At 47.3% G+C, this 9,950-nt stretch overlaps 1 protein-coding gene across 1 annotated transcript in view; it reads right to left on the bottom strand.

Annotated features, from left to right (window-relative positions):
- Positions 1 to 9,173, bottom strand: part of LOC127750899 (uncharacterized) — a 12,606-nt gene extending 3,433 nt beyond the window's left edge. The window contains exons 1-2 of the mRNA XM_052273577.1: positions 8,922 to 9,173; positions 8,368 to 8,654 (exon numbers count right to left, since the gene is read on the bottom strand). Coding sequence (XP_052129537.1) covers positions 8,368 to 8,654; positions 8,922 to 9,173 — 539 coding nt within the window. The remainder of the gene's footprint in view (positions 1 to 8,367; positions 8,655 to 8,921) is intronic.
- Between the last annotated feature and the right edge of the window lie 777 nt (positions 9,174 to 9,950).

Genomic DNA, 9,950 nt, shown 5'->3' on the forward strand with positions numbered 1-9,950 from the left:
GCTCCCCCCTCCCTCGGCTTTTGTGATTCTTGTGTTCTTCTTACCGCGTCGAGCGGAATAGCCTATTCCCAGGTCGCTATCTCAATAGACTACCTGTCCCGTGCCTGCCAGGGCGAGAGAAGAACGAAAGCTCCGGGAGTTGTATGAGAAGTTCGTCGCCTGGAAGAGACGCGAATGCCGATTTTGACTTCTGTTATCGCTCTTATAGCATTGTCGTAGCATAAAACTAGCTATATGTACGCCAGACCACGTCTCGCGTAACAGGCTTCGCTATATCTCACGAAACACTGTTACCCTGCGACGCGCCTGCCGCTGGCGCACATATAGCTAGGCCTGCGGCGCTGACACCCGAGAACAGCTAATGGGATATTATACGCGAACAGGGCGTTCCGGCACAAAAATTTGACGTACTGACAACATGTGTCGGGGACATATTACTCAAAAATGACGGACATGAAACGTCTTCTGTTCGATAAAGGTTTTCATTAAAAGTTCGAATGAGTGATTTTAGCGGTTAGAAGAACAAGAAGAAGTTCCAAGATGGCCGCCGCGGACCACAACAAACATTCAACTGTTTTCCCGAAGCGGCTGCTAGCAGACGCCCGCGCGCAACGTTATATTGCGCCTATTTGAGTCAAATTTGGTATCATTTTGATCGGAAGAAAGAGGGGAACACATAAAATAGCATTTGAAGATACGTGACGAATTTTTCAGGTTCGTTAACAAGATATGGTGTTAGTTTGTTAAAATTGTGAACATGAACTATTATTTTCATAGATTAACACTAAATAGCATTCTTGAAGGTCCGATATCGTTTCCATCGTGTTCTTCACGATTTTCTGATTCTAACAAAACCAAGTTTGACTCCAACAGGCGCGATATAACATTTGGTAGGTTATTGGGGCTCCCGAGCGCGAGCGGCTGCTCGGGAAAACAGTTGAATGTTTGTTGTGGTCCGTGGCGGCCATCTTGGAACTTCTTCTTGTTCTTCTAACCGCTAAAATCACTCATTTGGACAGAATGTTATGTAAAAATCAACTTTTTAGTGATACTAGATGATCTAGGGACCCTTCAGCCCAAAAGAGGGTGTGGTTCGACCCGTAATGTGTGGTTGAAGTGTTACTCCCTTTACAATTCTGTGACATTAAGCCTTTTTAACGATTTAATAGACGAATTTGTCCTTTTCACGTTGTTTTCGACAAGAAATGACCCATAGCGCCAAATCGGTACAAGATAGAGCAACACGAACGAAATTTACGCCCACCACAAAAAATATTTGCAATAATAAATATTTGCAACTTTTGGTTTTTGATTTTTTTTAAAGTCAATTTTTGAGCTAGAAGGCTCATCTTCGAACTCGATCTGTCTTTTTAAAATACTAAACGACCCAGAAATTCCCAGATCGCGATCTCAATAGAGTATTGGTCTACAGCGCTGAGCGGAAGAAGAAGAACAAAAACGGAAGTTGGAGTTGGAAAGGCTCTCGCCCCCTCCTCTACTGGGCGGAGTGGGGGTGCGTCCGGTGCAAAGTAGTGGGGACAGCAGGCGGAGAGGAGTGCGGGTGCCTTTCCACCTTCCGTTTTTGTTCTTCTACTTCCGCTCAGCACTCTAGACCAATACCCTATTCATTCACGAGTTATCGTGCGGACAGACAGACAGAAAAACAAACAAACTTTTCCGGTCAGTGGAGTAATGTGCTTCGCTAATCGCCCAGCCAATTACTCGAAATGCATTTTAAACACCACTCATAGGTTCTCAATGCGTAAATTGATCAAAATCGGCATACGCACCTCTTTCGGGCGTCGAACTTCTCATACCATTTCCGGAGTTTTTGTTCTTCTCTCGCCCTGGCAAGAACGGGACAGGTAGTCTATTCTTTCTCGAGTTATCGTGCGGACAGACGGACAGCCAAACAAACAGAATGAAACTTTTCTGGTCAGTGGAGTAATGGGCTTCGCGAATCGCTCAGCTAAAAAGGAGGTTCGTATTCTGTTCTCACTACACGGTAGATGGACGCCAGACCACGTCTCACATAACAGTCTTCGCGATATCTCACGAAACACTGTTACGCTGCGACGCGCCTGGCATACGGCCTGCGGCCCGAGTCGGGTAGTGGCAAAACGTACACACAGAAACGGGCCTACGCCCTATTTGGTAGCCAGACCACGTCTCGCGTAACAGGCTTCGCGATATCTCACGAAACACCGTTACTCTGCGACGCGCCTGGCATTCATCTACCTAGGCCTGCGGCGCTGACACCCGAGTGGCAGAGTTGTAGATAGGCCTTCAGCACCAAGGGCACAAATTTTACCCCCAGGATTTTATTTTGACGAGTTGACCCACCAGAGACCACTAAATATCTGAGAAACAACATTAAAACGGTTTTGGGTCATTTTCGTGTTAAAATCACCCTCTGGCGACTAAACGGTTAGAGATGGAGCCAAACGTACGAAATTTCCGTCCATCTAAGATCCAAGAAATCTACCATAAAACCACTACGTAGATCATTTGTGTACACCTCTATGGCACACCAACAAGTCCAGAATAATTATCTTGGCCAAGAAAACTAGAAAAAGTGAACGATTTGATCTGTTTATCAACATTGTTTCCGGTGGTTTTTGATTCTTTTCTTTCTTTTTCCACAGTCGGTGGAATGGTCTATTAAAAATTAGCAATATTTTCCAAATGCATTTCAAATAGTGCGTTCTCGTCCAATTTTTGAGCTAGAGGGCTCAAAATCAATACAGTTCTTGCTTTGTATGATACAAAGCTACACTCAAAATGTCAGGTACCTAGCTCAAACCGTTCTCGAGTTATCGTGATTACAGACTAAAACACACACACACACAGACAGAAGCTTTTTTGATCATCACTGGAATAATAGGCTTCGCTAATCGCTCAACCAATCACTTCGACTGAGCATGCAGGGTTGTACATACATTTGATCGCTTATTTTCGTCAAAAATACCCTCTAGCGCCTCAACGGTTTGAGCTATAGCAAAACGGACAAAATTTTCGTCTATAGGGGATCTACTTTAGTTAGTTCCCCCCTAGGAAACTGTGAAAGAAGAATGTTCAGAAATGCGTTTTAGGACCTGGGGAATAACATATCAAAAGATGGCGGGACACTTTTTCGGTAAGTCTTTGCAACTTCCGCTCTGAGCTGACTTTGGAAAGCGGGACATTTTTATCCCTGGTGGTACGAAATTTGATATTTTTCGAGGTGTTCCCAGACGACCCTGCAGCCCTCTGAAAACTGCTCACAGCGCGGAAAGTCTTTGCCACTTACGCACTGAGCCGACCTTGGAGGGCGGGCCTTTTTTATCCCTGATGGTACAAAATCTGACATTTTCCCGAGGTGTTCTCAGACGACCTACCTACGCCTACCTACCATCCAGCGTGGTCACAGGATTTTGTACTACTAAGGTAACGACGCTGCAGCCCTCTGAAAACGGCTCAGTGCGCGGAAAGCCTTTGCCACTTAGGCTCTGAGCCGACTTTGGATTGGAGGGTGGGACTTTTTTTTCATCCCTGGTGGTACAAAATCTGATATTTTCCCGAGGTGTCCCAGATGACCTACCTACCATCCAGCGAGGTCGCCCGATTTTGTACCACCAAGGTTACGACGCTGCAGCCCTCTAACAACGGCTCCGAGCGCGGCACCTGAAGTACGACCAAAAATTAGACCAAAAACATACCATCCAGAAATGCGTTTTAGGACTTGGGGAACAAAATATATCAAAAGATGGCGGGACACTTTTTCGGAAAATGTTTGCCACTTTCGCTCTGAGCCGACTTTCGCGGGAGGGACATTTTTATCCCTTGAATCTTCAGTATAACTCTACCTACCATATCTAAAGGGTGGGAAATCTGTCTAGCATGACAAAACAGGAATTCCATCTAGTTTTGACCTCTTGAACTAGTTACAGGGCCTTGCCTTATTACGGCAGTTGAGTCATTATCATTGAGTTAAAATAGTACCACTGCAATATGTCCGTACACTAACCTAAACAACGACACCGGGACCGTTTACAAGATCGTGTAAACTTACTTTTCCGAAGCAAAACTTTACAGAAGCAGTTTTTGACACAAGATTGTTTCGCCGGTCTAGTATGGGCCCAATTCCTCTATACATATTATACAAAACTTGATTTATGAGTTAACTAGTTACAGGGCCTTGCTCTCTGGTAAATCATTGTCTTTCACTTTCAGCTTTTCTAGTTCAGAGGTCGCCACCTTACTCTGGTGAAAGAATTCCACTTTTTTTTTTTACTTTTATGATTAGTGCACGGAGAAATGAGTTATCGATCGCGTCTTGGAAATCGTCATCGTCTTCCTCTATATCAGATTCCCTGTCGGGTAGGTCAGTGTCAGTTTGAGCTTGAGCCCCGCCGTCCATTTCCCTCTCTGATGGGAAAATAGAAGGTTTATGAGAAAGTTGCCCGATAAGAGGAAAGGGAAGAACGTAGCACTGAGGAGGTGGCGTGGCGTAGCGCCGTCCCTACTCAAAGCAGAAGATGAGCGACAGTCTAGCAGAGGTTAGGATGCGTGTCGTTAGATTTCAAACAGTTTAGAACGAGTCCATGCATATAGCACCTTTGTACCACCTATTCTCAAGTTTATTACGGCAGTTGAGTCATTATCATTGAGTTAAAATAGTACCAATGCAATATGTCCGTACACTAACCTAAACAACTACACCGGGACCGTTTAGAAGACCGTGTAAACTTACTTTACAGAAGCACTTTTTGACACAAGATTGTTTCGCCGGTCTAGTATGGACCCAATTCCTCTATACAAATTATACAAAACTTGATTTATGATTTATGATCACACATCCACTTCCGGCAAAACACAGTATGGTCGCCGATGTTCTGCTTTGTTCAGGGACGGCGCTACGCCACGCCACCTCCTCAGCGCTACCTTCTTCTTGTTCCTTTTATCGGGCAACTTCCTCATTGGGCATCATGACCCGCTGGCCGACATTGTCCAACATGTGCCCAATGCAAATGATGTGCCTGCCAGGGAATTCATCTTTTAGGGCGCGCTTAATATTCGCTACGCCATCCGACACTGCAGCTGGAACCTTTACCCTAACAATGCCCCAATCAATGGCAAGGTAGATGTACGCCGGGCTAGGTCTCGCGTGACACGCTTCGCGATATCTCACAAAACACTGTTACGCTGCGACGCGCTAGAGTCGTAGAAAGGCCTTCGCTTCCAGAGGACACATTTTACCCCCAGGATTTTATTTGCCACAACAAAGACCATCAAATATCCAAGAAACAACATTAAAATGATTTGGGGTCATTTTCGTGTGGAAATCGCCCTCAGGCGACTAAACGGTTAGAGAGAGCCAAAAGAACGAAATGTTCGCCCAGAGGGCTCTACTTCGAAGAGTTACCCCTTGGGAAAGTGTAAAAAAGAAAAGTTCAATAAACGTCATTTTTCGGACCTGTTGTTTTTGACTTCTAAAAATGCATTTTTTGAGCTAGAATGCGCTGTTTCGAACCCGATCTGTCTTATTACTAGGTAGATGTACGCCAGACCACGTCTCGCGTAACAGGCTTCGCGATATCTCACGAAACACTGTTACGCTGCGACGCGCCTGGCATACATCTACCTAGGCCTGCGGCGCTGACACCCGAGTCGGGTAGTGCAAAAATGCACTCAAAGATACGGGCCTCCGGCCCGTTAACGGCCCGTCACTTTGACTAAGAATGCATGGTTGTACACTTTTTCGCTTATTTTCGTCAAAAACACCCTCTAGCGCCTCAACGGTTTGAGCTAGAGCAAAACGGAGAAAATTTTCGCCTCAAGGGTTCTACTTTGATGAGTTACCCCTTAGGAGACTGTAAAAAAATATTTTTAAAAAACATTATTTGTAGGACCTGTGGTTTTTGATTTTTTAAAAATCCAATTTTTGAGCTAGAATGCTCTCCTTCGAACTTGATCTGTCTTTTTCTGACACAAAACGACCCTGAAAATCCCAGGTCGCTAGCTCAATTCGTTCTCGAGTTATCGTGATGACAGACAGACAGACACACAGACACACAGACAGACAGACAGACGCAAAACTTTTTGATCATCACTGGAGTAATAGGCTTCGCTATCGCTCAGCCAATGACACAAAACGACTGACAGACAGTCAGACAGACGCAAAACTTTTTTAATATCATTGGAGTTATATGCTTCGCTAATAGGGTATTCCACTGGAAGTCAACCGGAACCTGAAGAAGAAAAGCATAACTGCTCGATCCGTTTCCCTCTACGCGCTCATTGGCTGACCACCACACTGACGTCTTCGTTGACAAATCAAAGTTCAGGAGGAAACAGATCGGGCAGTCATGCTTTTCTTCTTTCGGTTCCGATTTTCTTCCAGCGGAATAATCTCAGCCAATAACTCCAAGGAGATGTACGCCAGACCACCTCTCGCGTAACTTAGGCCTGCGGCGCTCACAACCGAGTCGGGTAAAGAAAAGAGGCGTAAATAGGGAGGCTCCCCACCCAGCCGCTCGGGCCTCGGCTCGCCGGCGCTGCCGATCGAGAGCCGAACGGCCCGAGCAGCGGGCTAGCGCGGTCACCCCATCCGCCCAGCAGGCGCCTTTCCGCCTTCCGTTTTTGTTCTACTTAGTTCCACCACGCGCTCTAGCGGAGTACCCTATTGCTCTGCAAGCGAACCGGAACTTGAAGAAAGGCATGACTGCTCGATCTGCTTCCCTCTGCGCACTCATTGGCTGACTGACGTGACAAGGTCATCGTTGACCGGCAGCGTTCAAGAGGAAACAGATCGAGCAGTCATGCTTTTTTTCTTCATGTTCCGGTTGGCTTGCAGCGGAATACCCTGTTCGTTCTCGGGTTATCGTGATGGGAGACAGACAGACGCGAAACTTTTTGATCATCATTGGAGTACAATGAGGACTCGCTACAGTTCCGCCGGCGCTCCCTCCCCGCCAGGCCTGGTTCCCCCACTCCGAGCGAGAAGCAGCCCACCTCTCCTCCCCGCCACCTTCCCCTAAGCCGCTAGCAGTGTGAGCGAGCGCGCAGTAGAGGATTGGGGGAAGCCGCTCGCTATAGTTCCGCCTCTGGCGACCCCACTCACCCACACCAATGAGCACCTTGCCTCGTAAGAAGGAAAGAAAATGGTGGCGTAGCGTAGTGCGGTCTCACAACAAAGCAGAAAGCCACAACGTGCAATATCGTTCCTAGTCAAAGTAACATTTTTCAAATTGATATATACCTAGTACCGTGGGTCCTGCAAACAAAAAAAATCATATAACGTCCACTAAACCGTAGATGAGAGAGTATTGGTATCAGGTTATGCTACCCCACCATCATCTTTCTGTTCTACGGGGCAAGGTTGGGTACCGTGGTTTTATCACGGCTTCCAATCACCATTGCTTTCAGATGCTAAAATGTGACCAGCTTGTCACATGAGATATTAATGGAGATGCCTCGAACCTTGATTCAAACCTTAAGGTTTTCGAGGTCTCCCCCCACCGCCACCTTATAGGCATAGTTCTTGGGGCCCCCGGCCACAAACTCCGTGATGAACGACCCAGGACCGAAATCCTCTTCAATCTGATCAGTCAAACCACCGAGATGTGGACCGAGGGTAAGCTCGCGCTCACCAGGGCGACTGATGTAGTACGGCACCGAGTCAGTGTCGTGGTAAAGGGCCCTCTCCTTCACCACGTCCAGATACTAATATAGCTGCAGCCGCCCATGGCAAGTTGTGAGGGCTGCATGCATCAGTGAGGAGGTAGGCAAGGACTCCTCACTGTCCTCTACTGGCTTCCATGTCACCTGATACAGCCTTCAGTCTAGGGGAGAATCCCCGTGACAATTTTACGAGGGTCAATTATGAGCTTCAACAACTTTTCGTGCGTCCTTACAGGTTCGGTCTTGGGGCGGAGGGTCTTCTCTCCGAACTTTCCCCAAAACGAATTGCACATTAATTTGGCAAGGGTGCGCAGAGCCGGATTTTTTTGCCATCTTTGTGGGATCGAGGACCACGCCGTCACTTTTGAGGGCGTCCTCCACAAACCCACAAACTTAGCCTTCAACAAATCAGTGGTGCACTCTGGTCGCCAACCACTGGCCTGAATTTAAAGGGCCATGAAGCAGCTCACATACACTGAGAGGAGCCCGTCCTGCCTGGTTTCCGGGTTGTACTGGGAGGTTCCAGGATATTGGTATACCTCATGGATATCAACCAGCTGGTTCACTTTTTTTAAAGAGCGCCGGAATCAGCTCTGGAGCGCACCATGAACTTGTGAGTTTTCGCTCATCAGGTGTATGTTAGCATATCTCCGTACTCTCTGTCTCTGCGCAAGAGGGAAAAGCAACTTGCCGTTGCACTTGTACGGGAGTACTGGCAGGTAAAGATTACGAGGGGGCAAGACGGTGCACATGATCATCCCATTCCACAAGCTAGAATCAGGCATCTGGGGATCATCCTCCAGGTGGATGACAGGGTGCCCAATCGGGTATACTGCCCGAAGATTGGCGTTGGGGCACTCGCTTATGACGTCCACCAGCTTGATATTTTCCCCCTTTTTAGGATCTGCCTTGCAGCACCACTTCAGGGCACTGGTCCGACCACCTGCCAGACCGTCCCGAAGATTGAGAGGTGGTACACTGTTAAAAAAATCCTGGGATTTCACGGAGGAACAGTCGTGAAAAGTATTGCCAAAGTCCTTTGGGATTTCCCAAAGAACTTTGTAGATTTCACGTGTCGAGTTTAGCTTCGTAACATGTAGACGAATGAAAACTTTCACCTTTTAAAATCTGTTTTAGTAAACAAAACTAAGAACGGAGTCCTCTGGGAATTTCTTATAGTGGTAGAAAGTGAATCTTCGGGAATTCCCAAGAAATTTTTAACAGTGTATGCGGGAAGTGGGGTGGGCATCTAAGAATGCCTTGACCTCAGGATCCGAGTCAAGCTCACGCTTAAACTCGCACTCCCACTTCTCAATGACTGTGTGGCCATTGCGGTGAAACATTGCCCTGAGTCTCACTGTACGTTCGTACTTGCTTTCCCCCGAGTCTGGTGTGGCAGGAAAGTGATCAGGACACTCGTGCCAGTAGCACCCATGAAACTGGTAGATACGACGCTCTGCAGTGCCATCCGGGAGTGGAACTTCCACACAGCCGTCGACAAGGCGACCCATAACAGCAACCTCTCTGTATAAATGGTCCTGATGACCCTTCCAAGCTTATGGGCTTCAGAATAAAGCCATTGCAGTGCAATATGGCTTTGTTTTCCCCTGCCATGGTATCCTCCGGGAGGAACAAGACCAATTTGCTTGGGAGTCAAGAAGTTGCGGCGGAAGGCCACCATGCACGCACTGCTCAAAGTGATGCAGTGCAGCATCGGATCAAACCCGGCAACTTCCTGAAATAGCTTTCTGAAAGCTTGGCACGCCTGGCGAAGAATAGTCACGTCTAAGACACAGTACTCAATAGGCTCACGGCGGAAATTAAACCTATAATTGGCAGCTGCATGAGCATATGCACTGCTTCGGGCTTTTGATACCTCGGTTCACGATTGCAAAAATTGTCTCAGCCTTTCGCATGGGCTGCGCAGACGCCATCACAAACACGTGAGGATTGCACAGCTTTTGGGCCACGGTAACCAGGGGCACGACCAGATTTGTGAAGTCCTTTACTGTAATGTACACGAAAAGGAAGGTTTTCCCAGCCACCTTGTGAGTGGGATTGAACACACCATACCTTTCTCTGTGTGGAAATTGACGTTCTTGAAGTCTTGCACCGTAAGGTTGGCGACGTTGCCGGGGCGGCCTGCCGACGGGGCCAGTATGCGGGCCACCACAAAGCCTACGTGCTTCACTCATCGAAATCTGCCACAGCGTTTGATTTCATGAAGTCGGACAGAAACAGAAGACTTCACACTTATTAAAGTCTGAGTTCTGCATTTTGACTGTTTT

The sequence above is a fragment of the Frankliniella occidentalis genome, unplaced genomic scaffold (genome assembly GCF_000697945.3).
Source record: "Frankliniella occidentalis isolate FOCC.00 unplaced genomic scaffold, Focc_3.1 Scaffold284, whole genome shotgun sequence".
In the NCBI taxonomy this organism is placed as follows: Eukaryota; Metazoa; Arthropoda; class Insecta; order Thysanoptera; family Thripidae; genus Frankliniella; species Frankliniella occidentalis.